The 20,339-nt window shown below is 45.1% G+C and overlaps 1 protein-coding gene across 1 annotated transcript in view; it reads right to left on the bottom strand.

The window, feature by feature from the left end:
- The window catches only part of wdr48a (WD repeat domain 48a), a 128,884-nt gene that overhangs the window by 76,874 nt on the left and 31,671 nt on the right, over positions 1-20,339 (bottom strand). The window contains exon 2 of the mRNA XM_069933678.1: positions 12,300-12,440. Within this exon, the coding sequence (XP_069789779.1) occupies positions 12,300-12,440 (141 nt within the window). The remainder of the gene's footprint in view (positions 1-12,299; positions 12,441-20,339) is intronic.

The following is a 20,339-nucleotide window of genomic DNA, read 5'->3' as shown; positions in this document are numbered from 1 at the left end:
GCAACATGGGTTGGCATGGAGGAGGTGCACCTGCTTGATGAGGGGGTCAGATTTGTGAGTCCTCCTGTGCCTGCGGAGGAGGACTGGTCCCGGAGACATCAGCCATGTCGGCAGTGAGATTCCCATCACTAATTTAATGGGGAAGGAAAAGAGGCGTCCTGAGAGGTCTGGTTGGAGCCCGTACACAAGAGCAAATGTATAGCATGGAGTGCCTTGGGAAGGGGCTCCTGCCAGTAGTTGGTGGACCATCCTGTCAACCTAAGGGCCAGGAGGACTGCCTTCCAAATTACCCCGTTTTCCCATTCTTCTTGCCCGTTGGCCCTGGAGTTGTAACTTGTTGTGCGACAAGATGCGATGCCCCACATCGGCAGATACTGGAGCAGCTCCTCACTCATGAAGCTGGATCCCTGGAAACTGTGGATGAAAGCCGGGTATCTGAACATGGTAAAGATCTGTGCCAGTGCCTTTATAACGGAGGTGGTAAAGATATCAGGGCAAGGGATAGCGAACGGGAGTATTCGTCTATAACCGAGAGACTTTTGTTCATGGAAGGTAGTGGTCCCTTAAAGTTGATGCTGAGTCGCTCGAAGAGCTGAGTGACCTTTATTATGTGGGCCTGTGCTGGATAGAAGGGTGGTTTGCACTCCGCACACACCTGGCAGGACTCGGTCATGGTCCGGACTTCCTGGACAGCGAAGGGGAGATGCCGGGATTTCACAAAATATGGCATGATGGCCGGGTGGCAAGGGGTGTTGTGTAGTTCCTGAAGTTGGTCAGACTGTGCACTAGCGCAGGTCCAGGACAGAGCATCAGGGGAGTCGTTGAGCTTCCCCAGCTTATACTGGATGTCATAGCTGAATGTGGCCAGTTCAACTCTCCAGCATAAGATCTTGTCATTTTCTTTTTTTTTTGAAGACTTTATTTAAAATTTTATAACAAGAATACAAGAGAGAATTACATTTAAAGAAAAATAGAAAAAAAAATTTAAAAAGGTATGATTACAATATTACATCAGAAAACTACACAAAATAACCCCCCCCTCGTTAATTGTAACACAATATTAATAGTCTAACTTAAAATTAGTCCAACCCCCCCCCCAAAATAAAGAGTGAAGAGTTAATAAAATTGACAATATTATATATGGAAAAAAATACCCACTTACAAAAAAAAAAGAGATTAAACTTAACCTAAAAAAAATTCTAACAACAACAAAAAAAATTGTCAATACTAAAATATCACGCTTAAACATATATTTAAATCAAACTTAAATGCATATAATTAGCAAACGGAGTCCACTTTAACTTATAAAAAGACATCTTATCCTGAATTGAAAAAGATATCCTTTCCATAGTCAAACAAAATTTCATTTCCAAATACCACTTATCTAAAGTTAGTATATTTCTATCTTTCCAAGTACGTGCTATACATTTCTTAGCCACAACTAAAGCTAAATAGATAAATGAAATCTGATAATCCTCTAAACCTAAATAAATTAATGATTTCATGTTCCCTAATAAAAATATATCGGGATCTAATACAAGATGGATATTATATAAATTGTTAAAAACAGATTGAATACCTTTCCAAAACTGTTGCAATCGATCACAAAGCCAAACAGTATGCAAAAAAGTATTGGCCGTCTGATCACATCGAAAACAAGAATCCAACTTACTAAGACCAAATTTTTTTTAATTTCTCCGGCGTTAAATATAGCTGATGCATAAAATTATAATTAATCATCGCTAGTCTAGCAGATGTCATTTTCGATCTTGCCTCTGTGGGTGGTGCTGAACATGAATGCCACCACATGCTGATCTGTGAAGAGGGTGAACCTCCTGCCCGACAGGTACTGGCGCCAGTGGCAGACTGCTTCCACGATCGCCTGGGCCTCCTTTTTGATGGCGAGTGCCCGAGCTCTGAGCCATGGACATTATGGGAGAAAAAGGCCCCTTGGTTGAGAGTGGCACCAAGGGCAACGTCAGAGTCATTGCATTTCACCTGGAATGGGGGTGTTCTCGTCCATGGCATACATTGTGGCTTAGGTGATATCCTTTCTGATGTGGATGAAAGCTGCTTGCACTTCGGCAGGGTGGCGTGGGCCAGTGGGTGGACCTTATCTGAGAACCAAAGAACTGACTAGGAATAGTAGGAAAACAGCCGTAGACACCAGCGCAGGGCCTTGAGTGTGTGGGGGAGTGAGATATATGTCACTTCCGGCTCAGCAAGGGAACTACACTGCTGCCATGTGCTCCCCACGCGCACTGCCATCTTGGACCGGCCAACTTGCGCCCGCACTAAACTCGTCACTTAGGGTGGACAGGTGGAGTGGTGGCAGTCACAAGGCTTGGCGTTGTGGACGGTGAGAGGGGGAGTGGGTCACTGAATGACAGTGTGACTCTGTGGAGATGGCACTGGAAATCAAGACCCAGGATAATCGGGTCACAGAGCTTTGGCATGACCAGGAGCCTGAACCCTTCGTAGGTTCCCCTCCAACAGTCAAATTTACCGATTAGCACCCCAGCATTGTGATGGAGTGGACCTGGGCCACAAAGGAGATGGAAAAGTTCGCTGGGCGTACTTTGTGTATGGGTCATGTGTGGGTGCATGAAGCTCTCAGTACCATTGCTATCGAACATGCATTTTAGTATCTTCCTGTTGACAGCGATGTCCATCATTGAGGACCCGAGTCTGTGGGGGATGTTCCCCGACAGCGTGGTGGATGCTATGACCGACTTGGGGTCCAAGTCACTGCTGCCAGCTGGTGGCGGCAAGTAGCAGTTTGTAGGTGCAGTCCCGATGAGCCAGGATGATGGAAATGTCATCATCTGTGCGGCGTGGGTCGGCATGGGGAGCGATGAGTGCAGAGTCTGGGGCTGGATGTACGTGCCACATGTTGACCATGTTGTTGGGTAGGCAGGGCGGAAGTGATGAGTTTGGTGCGGGCGCAAGTTGGCCGGTCCAAGATGGCAGTGACCATGGGGAGCACATGGCAGCAGTGTAGTTCCTTTGCTGGGCCGGAAGTGACATCACTGATGTGGGCGGAAGTGACAGGCAGAGTAATGGCACTGCCCAATACTCACACGTGGAGGTGCTCGGAGGGTTGCAGGAGGCTTCTGGCTTGTCACGGAGGGCCGCAGCGCTCCCAGCAGGATTTGAAAGGCACACCTTGGCAAAGTGGCCTTTCTGACTGCACTGGGTGCAATGTGAGTTTCTCATTGGACAGTTCTTCAGGGAGCGTCTGTTGGATCCATACCGGATCCTGCAGTACTTACAGTGACGGGATGCGTCGGCGATCGCTTCTCCACAGAAGAGGGTTTGGGCAGCGCCAGTCATCTGTATTGGTCAAGCGGGTATCAAAGGCTTCTGCGTGGTAGGCTGCAGCTTCCAGGGAACAGACCACATCGATGACCCTCCTGACGGAAGCATTGCTTTCTTCCAGCAATCTCTGTTTGGTTGCCCTTGATCGCAGGCCTCGTGCACACGCATCCTGGATTAGTCTTTCCACTTTCCCAGTGGTCACCCCAGTCTCGGCCAGCTCAAACAGTACCCCAAGTTAAGCCTCACATGTCTCATTCTGCTGTTGTAGTGTGGTGCTAAGCAGGTACCTGGAGTAAAGTACGTTCATTGGGGGCTTTCCAGGATGTCCATCTCCGGTTCATACTCGGTGCAGTCACAGATCGCTTGGAACAAGAACGGGCCCAGTTTTGTGCACAATACCACGTGTTTCTTCTGGTCTGAGTTGATGACCTCAGCCTGAGTGCGGATAATTGCCCTGATCGCATGCTTCCAGATCTCAAAGTGTGCTGGAACTTTCGGGTGTTGGGGGTCGATATCCAGCTTCTCTCTGCTGAGAAACTTCTCTGTGGTACTTTAAACTTAAGCTAATTAAATTGTGGTGCGCCGCAGTGTAAACAAACAGGCACAAACGATGAAAGGCTGTACTCCAGGCTTTAATTTGCTTAAAACTTGCACACCAGGTTCTATATTCTCTTTGGCTCCGTGTGCTCTGCTCTTGCCCAGGGGGCAGCGTGAGCCTTTATGTGATTGGCAGGGAGTTGGTGGAGCCAGTCTCCCAGGTTATTTCCTTGTAGTTATAATGGAGTAGTCAGTGCAGGAATGCGGACAGGTGCACCACACTCCAGTGGTTGTATCACCACAGATTTTCCTTCACATTGTCTGTCATGCAATCTCATGTCTTCTTTTTGTCTTCCCGATTTATTTTTTGAGGTTTTTCTTGCATTTTTAAAAAAATTCTCAAGTACCTCATTTGCTTCATGTTGCCTGATACAACTCTCTCTTCTTCCAAACCAGATCCCCAATAACCCTCGAAACCAAAGGATCCCTATGCCGTGCTAACCTTGCCTTCAATCCTGACAGAAACAAATGAACTCTGTACTCAAAATTTCACCTTTGAAGATTAAAAAGTTAAAATCTGCTATCACAACCTTATGTTTCCTGCTATCTCTGCAGATTTTTTACTTCAATTCTCGTTGACTATTGGGCAGTCGAAAATACAACCCCATGAGTGTGGTCATACCTTTCCCATTCCTCAACTCCACCCATATGACCTCAGTAGATGAGTCCTCTGGTCTGTTCTGACTGAGAACAGCCGTGATATTTTCCCTGATGAGCAATGCCACTTCTCCCCCTTTCATCACTCTGTTCTATCATGCTTCAAGCAACAGAAGCCCAGAACATTGAGCTGCCAGTCCTGTCCCTCCTGCAACCAAGTTTCACTAATGGCCACAACGTCATAATTCCACATGCCAATCCATGCTTGAAGCTCATCTGCCTTTCCTACAATACTCCTTGAAATAGATGCTCCTGAGAACATTTCCACCTGTTGACTTCTAAAGGTGCAAGCAATTTTCACATCTTTTCCCCCCTTCACTCCTCTATCTGCTGGGATTCTGGTTCCCATCCCCCTGCAAATCTAGTTTAAACCAACACTAACAAACCTTCGTGCAAGGATATTCGTTCCTCTCCAGGTCAGATGCAAACCGTGCTGTCTCAACAGGTGCCCAATGATCCAGAAACCTGAAGCCCTCCCTCTTGCACCATCTTTTTAGCCACCTGTTACATTGCATTATTCTCACTAACACATAGCATGGGTAGCAATCCTGAGGTCACAACCCTGGTGGTGCTGTCCTTCAACCTAGTGTCCAACTCCCTGAACTCTCCTTGCAGGACCTCCTCACCCTTCCTTTCCACATCATTGATCCCTACATGGAACACATCTGGCAGCTCACCCTCCCTCCTGAGAATGCCGTGAACTCGATCTGAGATATCTCGGACCCTGGTACCAGGGAGGCAACCATCCAGGATGCTCAATCTCTTCCACAGAACCTCTTATCTGACCCCTAACTATGGAATCCCCTATCACCACAGTTCACCTCATCTCCTCCATTCCCTGCTTTGCCACAGGTCCAAACTCCGTGTCAGAGGCCGATCACTGTGGCTTGTCCCTGGAAGGTCGTCTCCCCCAAAAGTATCCAAAATGGTATACAGGCTGCACCTCTTTCATCTAGAGATGTTGGGACCTGGCCAATGCCGGACTACAGAAAATGCCAGAAAACAGAAATTGACACCCAAGGGAACCCCCTATGTAAACATATCAAAGCTTAAAACAGGAAATAATACTGTGGGACAGCATGGTTAACGTAGTGGTTAGTGCAACGCCTTTACAGCGCCCGCAATTGGGCCATTTAGTACAAACTCCTCAAAGACAGTGTGATAGTACAGATCTATCACCAATGTACATAGTGTATATAGTTACTGTATCTAGACTGTGCTTACAGCGATTGGCTGAGAGCTAAGCCACACCTATTGTCTGGGCCTTAAAGGGTTGTGTCCCTAGCCAGGTCGGATCATTCCGGACTGGTAGGCCACCTGTGAAGAGCTCCGGTCTTTTGCTAATAAAATTGTAGAGCTCGTCGAAAGAACCAAAGACTTGTTGATCCAAACCAACTAGGTTTGCTCACTTTGTCAAGGCGTGCAACTTACCCTACACAGTCGAGGAGATCCGCTCCATGACCCGAGCCTGTGCGGTGTGCGCTGAATGCAAGGCCCACTTCTTCCGTCCGGATAACTCCCACGTTATCAAAGCCACCCGCCCCTTCGAGCGTCTTAGCGTAGACTTTAAGGGGCCCCTACCGTCGACCAACCGTAATACCTACATCCTTACAGCCATCGACGAGTACTCCCGCTTCCCATTCGCTGTGGCCTGCCCAGACACCACTGCCACCTCAGTGATACAGGCCCTTCACAGTATTTTCACCATCTTCGGGTACCCCAATTCCATCCACAGTGATAGGGGGTCCTCATTCATGAGTGCAGAGCTGCGACAGTACCTTCTGGAGTGTGGTATTGCTTCAAACAGGACAACGAGCTATAACCCACGCGGTAACGGCCAGGTCGAGAGGGAGAATGCCACCATATGGAGAGTGGTTACACTGGCTCTCCGGTCTAAAGGTCTCCCCACCTCTCACTGGCAGGAGGTTCTCACTAGTGCCTTACACTCCATCCGCTCCCTCCTATGTACTGCAACAAATGCCACCCCCCACGAAACGATGTTCCTTTTCCCGAGGAAATCCGAATCAGGAACCACTGTACCGGCATGGCTCACCGTCCCTGGCACCGTCCTTTTGCGACGCCACGTCTGGCACTCAAAGAACGACCCCTTGGTCGACCGAGTGACTCTACTCCACACGAACCCACATTACGCCTACGTTGAGTTCCCAGACGGGCGGGAGGACACTGTTTCGGTGCGGGACCTAGCTCAGGACGCGGTAGACCCAGCAAACCCCCCCAACCCAACCTTCCCCAACTCTTTATTCTCCAGGCCCCGTGCCGCAGCAGAAGGACCAACAGCACCCCAATGACCCGGGCCACCCTGCCGACAACACGACTGGGGAATTGAGCGACGGAGCAGTCGCACCCGACGAGCCCGCTGATGACACCACTCCAGCGACCCCAATCCCGGCACCACGGCGGTCACGCCGGATGGTCAGACCCCCTGACCGCTACAGTCCTTGACCTACCCCTTCCTTTCATTCTCTCCCTCGTTTTTTGTTTTTTTCCCAGGGTCAGTTCTCCAAGAAGGGGTGAATGTGATAGTACAGATCTATCACCAATGTACATAGTGTATATAGTTACTGTATCTAGACTGTGCTTACAGCGATTGGCTGAGAGCTAAGCCACACCTATTGTCTGGGCCTTAAAGGGTTGTGTCCCTAGCCAGGTCGGATCATTCCGGACTGGTCGGCCACCTGTGAAGAGCTCCGGTCTTTTGCTAATAAAAGCCTTGGTTTGGATCAACAAGTCTTTGGTTCTTTCGACGAGCTCTACAGACAGCGCAGGTCTTAAATCCCGGTCCCGATCGATGGTGCTGTAAAGGTTGAATCTGCAATGATCGGGACCAGGGTTCGAGTCCCACGCTGTCTGTAAGGAGAGTGTACCAATGGCAACAGATTCAAACATGCCAGATCATGGGAGTTGCTGGACCACAGTGTGGTTAAGAGAGGTTATTATTGAGGGGAACGGCCACATGGATGCCCTGCACTGCCTACCTGTTCTTTTTCCCTCTCCTAACCCATTAACTCTCCTCCTGCCTCCTTGGTGTGATGGTGTCCATGCATCTCCTGTCTATCACCCCCTCTGCCTCCCGAATGATGTCAGAATTCTGGAAGTCAAACAAAATCCCACAAATTAGGTTCTTGTTTCACTAATGGTTAAAATAAACACTTATGTCACAGCAAATACTAAACACTTTCTGATATGCTGGAAGGAAAATTGTCGGCCTCTCCTCTTCAATGGCTTGGAGATTGGGAGAAGGATCCATTACTATAGTTGCAATAACTAAAATAAACATCTGAGGACATGAATCAAATTAAATTAAAGCTTTGTAGTGAAGTATTCTATACTGAGCTACTACAGATGTTGGTGTACACATTGTGAAATCGCTGTACGCATTGTCGAGTTGATGTATGCATGGGGAAGTCGACGTACAGGCTGTGGAGTCTAGTGCGAGACTGGGACCTTCAGGCTTGCATGCTGTGCTTATATACATCACTGCTTCTGTCACATGGACAGCAAGTGACATCATCAGTGATGTCATCAGCCCAGATAAAAATCTGTGTTGGATGCAGGTCAATTTCCCGCGTTTTCAACAGCATGTCCGCTATTTTGGGAGCTGGTTTACTTGTTAAGTGGGTCGCCACATGACCCCCCCTCCTAGAACCAGCAATCCTGCTGCAGACCCCCAAATTTTTTTTGTTTGTGTGGCCTCCTCTCCGCCAAGGTGCCTGAACCACAACTGGTCGTTCCAGATCCAGATGGGGAGGTTTGAGGTGGTCAGATGTCTCCATCCACCCATGGCCTTGGATACCATGTTGAGTGGGGAGGCACAGGAGCTATCGGACAATTGTACAATACCCATGTCCTCCATCCTTTCAAACTCCTCTTTGGCCAGACGAAGTTTATCTGGAGGGAGCCTGCGAGCTCGGGCATGCAGCGTTGGCCCTTCGTGTTGGTATATGGCGCTGCACCCCACGTTTCAGCATTGCTGAGGTGAATTCTGCCAACAAGCTCGCAAATTAATTCTCTGAAAGAGTAACGGAATCTCAGTGCAGGGCTGGCAGCTTGGCCTCACCTAAGGCAAAGGTCTGGAAAGTGTTGGTATGAATGAGCCTTCAACCCCCTAGATCACACATGTCAAACTCTAGCCCGAGGGCCAAATTTGGCCCGCGATATAATTATATTTGGCCCACAAGATCATTTCAAAAATGTATTAGAGGTGGCCCACCCTGCAGCGAGAGCTGATGCTGTTTTTTAGTAATGTCACCCCCACCATCCTCCCCCTTCATTGCACATCCTTCCCCATTATAACACGAGAAATTGTAACACGAGAAGTCTGTCGATGTCATCAGCCAGCAAGCCAGTTGGAAGGCTCCCCGCACAACCAGTCACTTCTCCCACCTGTCGAGCGGTGCGGCGGATTGGCGAGCGCCTGTGATTTCCTGTTTGCGCGACGGGCATGGCAGGCTGCGCACGGCCCTGGGGCAGTGCGAGCCCCGCGCGACTGGCACCGGACGGCCCTTCCACAGCGCGAGCGCACTTCTCCCGGTCGCCATGGCCTTCAGCGCTTGCACCCGTGCGGACCCCAGGGACGGCTGGTTCGGCCCTGCACGTGAAGAGAGAGATGGTGGCTGTCCGCAAAGGCTGATCGGCAGCGCGCTGGGCCTGAGTGGGTGGGTAAGCAGAGGTGGGCAGAGGGTGTAGGTGAGGAGTAATGGGCAGGGGAAGTTATGGTGGTGCGAGGGGCAGTTAGAGGGAGAGATGAAAAGAAGGAGGGGTGGATAGGGAAGAGGTAAAAGGGGAGGGGCAGGGCAAGTAGGGGAGGGGTGATTAGAGGGTGAGAGACGGGTAGAGGGAGGAACAGGTTGAGGGAGAGGCAGTAGAGGGGCGTGTATAGGATGGGGTGGGTAGAGGCAGAGCGAGTGGAGTGAGGGGTGAGTAGAGGTTGGGTAAAGGACTGGTCAGGTAGAGGGATGGTGGGCTGAGGGTGAATAGAGGCCTAGAGCCTGAGGAGTGAGCAGGAAATGCTGAGTCCTGATGCAGGTCAAAATGGACACAGCCTGTGAATGCTGACTACATCTCCACAGGGACCAAATAGGTTTCCCTCAGGTCAAGCAAAGGGTGAACTTGAGCTACCTACTCCTGACCTGTAACATTATCCTCCTAAAGTTATATCCTAAAGTTTAACATTTCATATGTTGAAAGAAGAGAAAACATGCAGATGTTGTTGAAAAATTTCAATAAATATTTAGTTCGGCCCTCGACTTAGTCCAAGTTTTTAATTTTGGCCCTCCGTGAATTTGAGTTTGACACCCCTGCTCTAGATCAACCAGCAGGCCATGTGCTCTGAGAAAATCAGCTCACAGTAGTGGTTATGTGACCGCAGCCAATGTGAATGTCTACGTGAAGCAGGATCCTACAAGTGTCAAATGTCTAGATACTACTGCAGTTTGTAGCTTTCTGTTACAGGTGTCACGCCCTGAAGGGGGAAACACACTGATCTCAGACCCTGTATCCACCAAGAAACGCTGGCCAGAATGTCTAATCCAGACATATAAAAGGCTGTCTCAATGGCCAGCCACCACCATTAGCTGCCCCCTGTGTATCCCTAAAACGTACAAGGAGGTCGGCAGCAGGAAAGCACTGCGCCCCATCATTGATGGTACAAACATCAATAGGTGCATCTTCATCCCGTTGTCTCCTGGCCGACTGGCGGTCTGACAACAGATTTCATGTACCCTACCCCAACCTAATGTTGAAGTTGCACGGTCCTGCTGCTGTGAGCGGGATCTGGTGACCTGTTCTACAGATGTCATGCTTTCTTGCTTAGCCCGCCACAGAAACTCAGCATGGGCCGCTACTCTCCATGGGTCACTGAAATCCTCATCGGCCAGCAGCACATGGATATCTTCTGGCAACTGCTCCAAGAAATCCTGCTCGAACATGAAGCAGGGCCTATGGCCTTCTGCTAGGGCCTGCTTTTCATGCATGAGCGCAGAAGGGGTCCTGTCTTCCAAGCCATCCAAGTGAAGTAAATGTGCTGCTCAGTCATGTCATGAGGGGCTAAAGGTATGGATGAGCAGATTCTTGAGTGTCATATACTTGCCCTTCTCCGGAGGCTGCAGCAGAAAATCAGAAACTCAGCAAGCCGTCTCTTGATCCAAGGCACTTACTACATAGTAATACCGCGTGGAATCTGATGTTATCTGCTCCAAATGGAATTGGGTTCTGCTTGGTCAAACCATACATGTGGTTGTGAAGTCTAAAACGTTGGCAGTTTCAGAGCCACGGCATCCATCGAAGAAAAATGTTCCATGTTGTGGTCCAAATAACGTTTGAACCATCGGGATCACCAATGTAGCAAAATATTCTATACTGAGCTACTCTAGACGTTGGTGTACTCGTTGTGGAATCGCTGTACACATTGTCGAGTTGATGTATACGCGGAGAAGTTGATGCACACATTATGGAGTCTAGTGCAAGACTGACACCTCCAGACTTGCATGCTGGACTTATATACATCACTGCTTCTGTCACATGGACAGGAAGTGATGTCATCAGCCCAGATAAAAATGTGTGTTGGATGCAGGTCAATTTCCCACAGCATGTTTGCCATTTTGCTTGCTGGCAAGAAGGTCGCCTCAGTTTCTAATTTCAGGGCATCAAGAGTTTGGGGAGAAGGCCAGGGAGTGGTTAAGACTGGATTAACCATGATCTCATTGAATGGCACAATGGACACAAGGGGCTGACTGGCCCACTCTTAAGTTCCTACATTCTAATGCTATCGCACTTTGAATGCCAAAGATTGCTCTGGTCATGTAGTAAAAGGGATAGAGAGATATTGACAGAAAGCATTAATAGAATGAGAGATCATAAAAGAATGAACAGGCTAAACCATGGTTAGCTTAAAAAGAGACAGATTGTAACATTAAAGAAGCATCTCTCATTTAAACCATGACATATTACACCTGGTAGATTGAGAAAGGTTCTTCTCAGAGTAGTCTAACAGGACAAATGACATTCATACAGCCATATGAAGTAGAACAAGAGCAAAGCTATGGAGTAGAGACACAATAATTTAAAAAAAAATTTAGATATACAGTGTGGTTACAGGCCTTTTTGACCCATGAGCCCATGCTACCCAATTACTCCGAATTAACCAACCACCCCCCCCCCACTGGTATGTTTTGAACAGTGGGAAAATCCATGCAGACACGGGGAGAACATACAAACTCCTTACAGACATTATGGGATTTGAACCCCAAGTCCAATCACTGGTGCTGTAAAGGTGTTGCACTAACCGTGCCACCAATTAGATTAATAGTACAGATGAAGAGAAAACTAGATGTTGGCGCGGGGGGGGGGGGGGGGGAATAGAGTTTTGTCAATAAGTACAAAAGTGAGCTCAAGATAAATTTCATTGCCCAATAATGGTTGGATATGGAATTTGCCACTGTAAGATTCAGTGAATGGGAGGATGGATCAGCTCATGATAAAATGGCAGAGCCAATTGGCCTATTTCTGCTCCTATATCTTGCGAATTTATAACTGACTCGTGGAAAGATAATTTGGAGCTTCAATTTCCATCATAGAAAGTTTAGATGAACATTTAACCAGTAACTTTACTGACTTCCCAGCACAGATACTGACACAAACACCGAGGGTGCAGATTGTAACAGGTCCAGCGTGTACAGACCAAAGTGATGCTGGATCAAGCTTCTCACCTTGTGTTGGTTCACACTCCATATCCTAATAATTGAATCCCGGCCAGCTGTGAACAGTCGATTTAGTGTGGGGTCCAGCTGAAGTGCATTAACTCCATTACGATTATACTTCTCTACTTCATCTCGAATGACATACGAAACCTGAAATTTAAAAAAAGGTCAGGTTTAAATAAAATTAATACACAGAGTTTTGTCACAGCCCAGTAAGAGAAATGAATCATATAATGAATTTTGTGGACAATTGTACAAAGAAATATAATTTTGCAATGGATTAAAAATTACACCAATCCTTGCTTTTTAATTTAATCTCCTGGCTAAAGTTTATATTGGACAAAAAAAACTTTTCTTCCTGAACAATTTTTAGTATATTTAATGCTGCTGATCACGAAAAACACCTTAAAATTTTCCTAAATGTACTTTCTTTTAAGCTATAACCTATTTTTGTGATTTCTTTTCATATTTTAAGTCAACTTCAAGCTTACAAAAGTGCAACATATCATTGATAATTCATCTTTTGCATTCACACTTGGGACTTCTTCCCTGCTGATCTTGTCCATAACAAACAGGGTGAAAGGTAGAAGCAGGACACTGAAACCATGGGAAAGTGGTATCAGGACAACTGGAATCCATCAATGCTGGCTGACTATTGTTGTCACTGACATGAGAGGCATCAGATGCTGAGTACAAATGAAAATCAGCAGCAAAACGCTTTTAGGTCAGTTGAACCAATGCATGTGAACACGCTATATTCAATAAAAGTTAATTGAATGTTTCTCTAACTTCCCATGCTTCCCAACGCCCACTTCCCCGTACATTTTAATGATTTAATAGTAAATATCAGTCAGCTGCAGTCAACTTGATATGGTTAGTTGCTCAATGGGAGCAATTGGGAATCACAATAGGAATCACATCTTGATTCAGGCAAGTTCCAACTTCATTGACTTTTTGTTAATTTTTTTTAATTTTTCAAACTATTAACCAAAATACACACAAATATTTCCCTCTTGAATATACACAGTGACATTTTCTCCCCTTTTTCCCCCCTCCCTTCCCTCCCTTCCCTCCCACCCCCCCTCCCTACCCACTAAACGTTCAACATATATAATACAATAAACAATGTCATCGCACAGTGAAAATAAACAAGACATTTGCGTCTTCTACTTTTACACACTGGGTCAGTTCATTTCGTCTTCTTCTCATTCTGTCATTTTAGGTGGTGGAGGTCTGCGGTAGGACTTCTCTATTGTGTTCCATGAACGGTTCCCAAATTTGTTCGAATACTGTGATGTTATTTCTTAAATTACATGTTATTTTTTCCAATGGAATACATTTATTCATTTCTATGTACCATTGGTGTACTCTCAGGCTCTCTTCTGATTTCCAGATTGACATTATCCATTTTTTTGCTACAGTTAAGGCTATCATAATAAATCTTTTTTGTGCTCCATCCAAATTGAGTCCAAGTTCTTTACTTCTTATGTGACTTAGAAGATCTCTGGATTTTTTGGGATGTTGCTTTTTGTGATTTTATTTAATACCTGATTTAGATCTTCCCAAAACTTTTCCACTTTCTCACAAGCCCAAATTGCATGTACTGTTGTTCCCGTTTCCTTCTTACAGCGAAAACATCTATTTGATACTGTTGGGCCCCATTTATTTAACTTTTGGGGCATGATATATAGCCTATGTAACCAATTATATTGTATCATGCGTAACCTCGTGTTTAACTTGAGCACATAATCAAGGATAACAATCTTGCGCAGGACTGTTAAAGCCTGTCCTCTCAGATGAAGGTAAAACTGGAATGTTAGGAAAAGGGGCAAGCCAACTCTGCCATTCAGTGAGATCACAGCTACTTCAGGTTTATATTCAGAGTAACCCTAAATTCCCTCAGTCCAAAAAATTTTTCTCTCCTCTTGGTTCGAATATGCTAAAAGACCTGGTATTCACTCTGACATAGAGTACTCCAAATTTTTATCATTCAATGGAAACTCATTCTGAGCAATTGCTAAGTGGGTGGAGAAACACAGGAGACTGCAAGAGCTGGAACTGAAAGCTAAAGACACATTGCTGGAGGAGCTCAGCAGGGTAAGCAGCAAGAGGGTTTTGGCTCAACACGTCAACCATTCTTTTTCTCCTACTGATTCCTCTCGATGCGATGTTCCTTCAGCAGAGCATGTCTATCTTTAAGTGGGTGGCCCACTTAGTTACTTTTCATAGACATTTATGGCACAGGAGGTCAATCGCATTCACGACAGCCCCAAAATGTGACCCAGCCTAATTGCTTTTTTCTACTTTAGTCTCATTTGAATTCAACAACTTGGACATTTGCCAGATATTTAACCCTCATCAAACTGCAATAGAGAAAATCTTGACTTTTATGGACTAGGTCAACAAGGTCCAGCATGGGACACTGGTTCAAAGGGTGAAATCCATGGCAACTTTGTAAACTGGATCTAAAATTTGCTGATGGGTTTTGAGACTGTGTTCCACCGGGATCAGGGCTGGGAACCTTGTTTGTAACTTCGGTGAATCGTGTGGATGTGGAAGACAGAATTGCTTTATACCGCAGAGTAGTGTTTCTTAACCGGGGTTCCCCGGAACTCTAGGGTTCCGCAAGAAGTCGCTAGGGGTTCCACGAGAAACAGTGATAAATAGACTAATGCATTTTTGATTAATTTTATATTCGTAATTTTATTATACAGCATATTGTTGGAAAATCCTTGGTTATTATAATAAAGGCTTCAACCTCTTATATTATTTAAAATTATAATAATCATCGGGAATGCATTTAGCGATATCTATATGGAGCCAGTGTGAAACCGCCTTCACTGGTTAGTGGACAGGACCTGTATGTGGCGGATTTGTGTATCATTGAGTGACTCATTCTCTTTACATTTATTGTAATAGTTATCTGCTTTTGTTCTGTTTATATGTGTTATCCGTATGCGATATTGGTTATTTATGTTTATTTTGTGTGTGTGTGTTTACTGATTTTTTTTTGTGAATGAAAACCTCGGTGTGAGGTCTCATAAACGAGCAGTATAATTTTTTTTGCATTTCCAATAAATTTGACAAAAAAGGGGGTCATTTTTTCCTTAAACAAGTTATCCGAACTATGATAAAAATATAAAAGAGATAATGGTAGATAAGAATTTCTATGAGACATGCAAACTATTTCAAGGGTTCCACAGGGGTAAAATGGTTGAGAAACGCTGCTGTAGAGGATAGTCCGAGGCCATAGGATGTGTTAGTGAAATGGGCCGAGAAATGGCAGGTGGAATTTAATCCAGAGATTCTGAGGTGACCCACTTTGAGAGTATAGTAAAATCCTCAGTATCCAGCATCTATGGGGATTGCAGATGCTGGATATGAAAATTTTCCAGTGCCTGAGATCTACTCTTACTTTGGCTTGGCTTCGCGGACGAAGATTTATGGAGGGGGTAAAAAGTCCACGTCAGCTGCAGGCTCGTTTGTGGCTGACAAGTCCGATGCGGGACAGGCAGACAATGCCTTATTAAATCACCTGCATTAAGAATAAACAGTTTAAAAGATAATGCAAAATGTAAAGTAATTTGGAAAAAAAAAATCAGTACTGTAGTCCTTAATTAAGTCCCCATGAAATATTTAAATTCGAACCCCTGTCACTGGCACTGTATCAGTGTGGTGCTAGCGGCTATGCTAACATTGGCTGGCACTTCATCCTGGGCGATGCCATTTGATTCAACCACAACTTTATTCAAACAGCTGCTGTAGGTGGGGTATGACCGTGACACACCACTGTCTGACCAGCTGAGTTTCTCCAGCATTGTGTTTTGACTTCACCCATGGAATCTTCAGATTTTTGTATTTTACCTCCGATGGTTGATGTTTGCTCACCAAGGGGTCGTGTGTTGCTTCGGAGAACATTTACAATTTTAAAATTTCACTTAAATTTTTATTTATTTTTATTTTTATTTCTTGCCTCAATTTTTTTTTGCCGGTTTCTTGGGTTGCCAGATGCTTGAATTCCGGATAACATGGATTTTAACGCTTTAATGAGGCAAGGATATCCACCATGAATGGTCAGGCCTTGAGGAGTACTGAGAAAAAGAACCAATCTTGGTTCACAAGTTCAAATTGCAGGAAGGCCATGCAGTGGCCAAAAGGTGTCAACATTTTGGCAAGTATGTTTGGTACAGCAGTGGGGCAAGGTTTAAACTAATTTGGCAGGGGTATGGGAACCAGAGTGATAGGAAAAAGGGTAAGGAAGATAAAGTAATGGCCAGGAAAAGTAAAATAGGAAAAGTAATGTTGGGAGGAGAAAGTAAAAAAAATCAGATGGTGCAGTGAGTTTTCGGGTCAATGATGGTGTTAAGAAAATTACAAAGAAAAATAATGGGCAGAAAAATCAAAAGAAAAGGTTACAGAAATCACTAGATATTAAAAGGACAAAGAGCATAAGGGCACTTTATCTGAATGCCCGCAGTATTAGAAATAAGGTTAGTGAACTTGAGGCGCAAATTGGTACCCATGCCTATGATTGGGTAGCCATCACGGAAACACGGCTACAAGGTGACCCTAAATGGGAATTAAACTTTCAAGGGTATCAGGTGGTGCAAAGAGATAGACAGGATGGTAAGGGAGGTGGAGTTGCACTCTTAATCAAAGATGAGCTCCAGGCAATAGTGAGGGATGATATAAGATCTAAAGAGCATAATGTTGAGTCCATTTGGGTAGAGATAAAGAATAACAAAGGGAAAAAATTATTGGTGGGTGTTATCTATCGCCCACCAAATAACAATAGTTTAGTGGCACAGGAAATAAATAGAGAGATAAGTGAGGTATGTAATAATGATACGGCAGTCGTCATGGGGGACTTTAACTTCCACACAGATTGGGAAAATCAAGTTGGTCGTGGGAATCTGGAAGAGGACTTCATAGAATGCATCCGCGATAGCTTTCTTGAGCAGCATGTTAAGGAACCCACAAGATAAAATGCTCTCCTGCATCTGGTGTTGTGCAATGAGATAGGTAGAGTAAATGATGTAATAGTCAGAGACCATCTGGGAAATAGCGATCATAGTATGATTGAATTTCTCATTCAGATGGAAGGGGAAATAGTTAGATCTAAAACTAATATGTTATGCTTAAACAGGGGTGACTACCATAGGATGAGGGAGGAATTGGGCAGAGTGGACTGGGAGCACAGGCTCATTGATGAAACAGTTGAGGAACAGTGGAAGATTTTCAAAGAAATATTTTGTAATGCTCAACAAAAATATATTCCGGTCAGGAAAAAGGGCAGCAAGGGAGGGAAAAATCAACCGTGGTTAACAAAGGAAACAAAGGAGAGAATAAAATTGAAGGCGCAGGTGTACAAAGCTGCAAAGAGCAGTGGGAAACTGGAAGACTGAGAAAACTTTAAGAGACAACAAGGGGTTACAAAGCGGGTAATAAGAAATGGGAAAAAGGATTATGAAAGTAAATTGGCACAAAATATAAAGAGAAAGCAAAAAAATTTATAAATATATAAAACTGCAGAGGGTGGCCAGAGTTAACATAGGACCCTTGGAGGATGAGAAAGGAAAACTGGTAGCAAAAAATGAGGAAATGGCCGAGACATTGAACAAATATTTTGTGTCAGTCTTCACGGTGGAAGACACGTCCAGCATGCCCAAGTGCGGAGTTAAGGATGTGAATGCTGGGGAGGGCCTTGATAAAATAGTTGTTACAAAGGAAGTAGTGATGGTGAAACTAATGGGACTAAAGCCAGACAAATCACCTGGTCCTGATGATATGCATCCAAGGGTTCTGAAGGAAATGGCAGAAATTATAGTTGATGCATTGGTGGTCATAGACCAAAATTCCTTGGATTCTGGGCAGGTCCTGGCAGACTGGAAGACAGCAAATGTCACGCCACTTTTTAAGAAGGGATGTAGGCAGAAGACTGGAAATTATCAGCCAATTAGCTTGACGTCTGTAGTTGGAAAAATGCTTGAAGTCATCATTAAAGATGAAATAGTGAAACTTTTGGAAAGTGAGGGTTCAATCAAGCAGTCGCAGCATGGTTTTAGAAAGGGAAGATCTTGTTTGACAAACTTGTTAGGATCCTTTGAGGATATAATGGGTGCGGTGGATAGAGGGGAACAGGTTGATGTTGTATATTTGGATTTCCAGAAAGCGTTTGATAAGGTGCCGCACAAGAGACTTATCAGTAAGTTACAGGAAAGTGGAGTCCAGGGAAGTATATTGGTATGGATTGAAAATTGGTTGTCTGACAGGAGGCAGAGAGTCAGGATAAGTGGGAGTTTTTCAGGTTGGCAGAGAGTGGTAATGGGGTGCCGCAGGGGTCGGTGCTAGGCCCACAACTGTTCATCATTTGCATTGATGACTTGGAGGAGGCGACAAAATGTGGTGTAGCCAAGTTTGCGGATGACACCAAATTGAGTGGAAGAGCAAATTGTAATGAGGATGTGGAGAGTCTGCAGAGGGATATAGTTAAGCTGGATGAGTGGGCAAAGGTCTGGCAGATGGAGTACAACGTTAGTAAGTGTGAGGTTATCCACTTTGGCAAGTTAAATAAAAGAGCTGAATATTATTTAAAGGGTGAAAAACTACAGCATGCTGTTGTGCAGAGGGACTTGGGAGGGCTTGTGCATGAATCGCAAAAAGTTAGGTTGCAGGTGCAGCAGGTTATTAAGAAGGCAAATGGAATGTTGGCCTTCATCGCTAGAGGAATTGAATTCAGGATTAGGGAGGTAATGTTGCAACTGTATAAGATACTGGTGAGACCGCACCTGGAGTACTGTGTCCAGTTCTGGTCTCCATATTTGAGGAAGGACATACTGGCTTTGGAGACGGTCCAGAGGAGGTTTACTAGGTTGATCCCTGGGATGAAGGGGTTGACTTATGAAGAAAGATTAAATCATCTAGGATTGTATTCGCTCGAGTTCAGAAGAATGAGAGGAGATCTTATAGAAACATATAGGATTATGAAGGGTATGGATAGGATAGATGTAGGAAGGTTTTTTGAGCTGGCCGGGGAAACTAAAACAAGACGACACAGTCTCAAGATTTGTGGGAGTAGATTTAGAACGGAGATGAGGAAAAATAGTTTTTCCCCGAGAGTAGTGAATGTTTGGAATTCTCTAACCAGGGAAGTGGTTGAGGCTGCCTCATTAAACATATTTAAAATTCGGTTAGATAAATTTTTACATGATAGTGGAATTAGGGGATATGGGGAGAAGGCAGGTAGGTGGAGTTAGGTCATAAATTAGATCATATTGAATGGCGGAGCAGGCTCGATGGGCCATTTTTGGCCTACTCCTGTTCCTACTTCCTTTTTCCTATGTGAGGAAGGTACATATTACAAGAAACTGGCCTTCAGTAGTCATGGCAGTGAATACAAGAATGGGTAGATTATACTCCAATTTTATAAAATATTGGCCTGATTTCAGATGCATAGTTCTGGTCACCATATGATAGGAAAGTTGTGATACCACTAGAGAAGATTCATCAGGATGCTACCTGGGATAGAGGTATGCAAACTGTCTGGAGAGGTGAGGTTTGTGTTTCTGAGAGAAAATTTAGACAAACTGGCCATTTTGGCACATGCGCTCGTGCCACCCAATTAATTTACACCCCCAGAATGTTTCGAACAGTGGGAGGAAACCAGAGCCCCCAAGGAAAACCCATGCAGGACTTGGGGGGAACGTCCAAACTCCTTACAGAAAGCGCAGGAATCGAAGCCCAGTCCTGATCGCTGATGCGGTAATGGGGTGGCACTAACCACTACGCCAAATGTGCTGATTAGAGTAGACTGCAGACAACTTTTCCCCATGTAAGAGGAAGATAAGACCAGAGAACAAGATTCAGGGCAAGAGTGAAAATATTTAGAGGGGAGGGGAGATCAGTCTTTTCACCCAAACAATCAAGAACCTGGAATATACTGAGAAAAAGTCACTGACACCTTTTATGAAGTACCAAGACGAGCACTTGAATCATCAATGAAGAGAAAACTATGAGCCAAGTGCTAATAGGTGGGATTAATATGGATGG

This window comes from Narcine bancroftii, chromosome 1, assembly GCF_036971445.1.
Source record: "Narcine bancroftii isolate sNarBan1 chromosome 1, sNarBan1.hap1, whole genome shotgun sequence".
Classification (NCBI taxonomy): Eukaryota; Metazoa; Chordata; class Chondrichthyes; order Torpediniformes; family Narcinidae; genus Narcine; species Narcine bancroftii.
The sequence above is the reverse complement of the archived record's forward strand: the minus strand, read 5'-3'. Positions and strand labels throughout refer to the sequence as shown.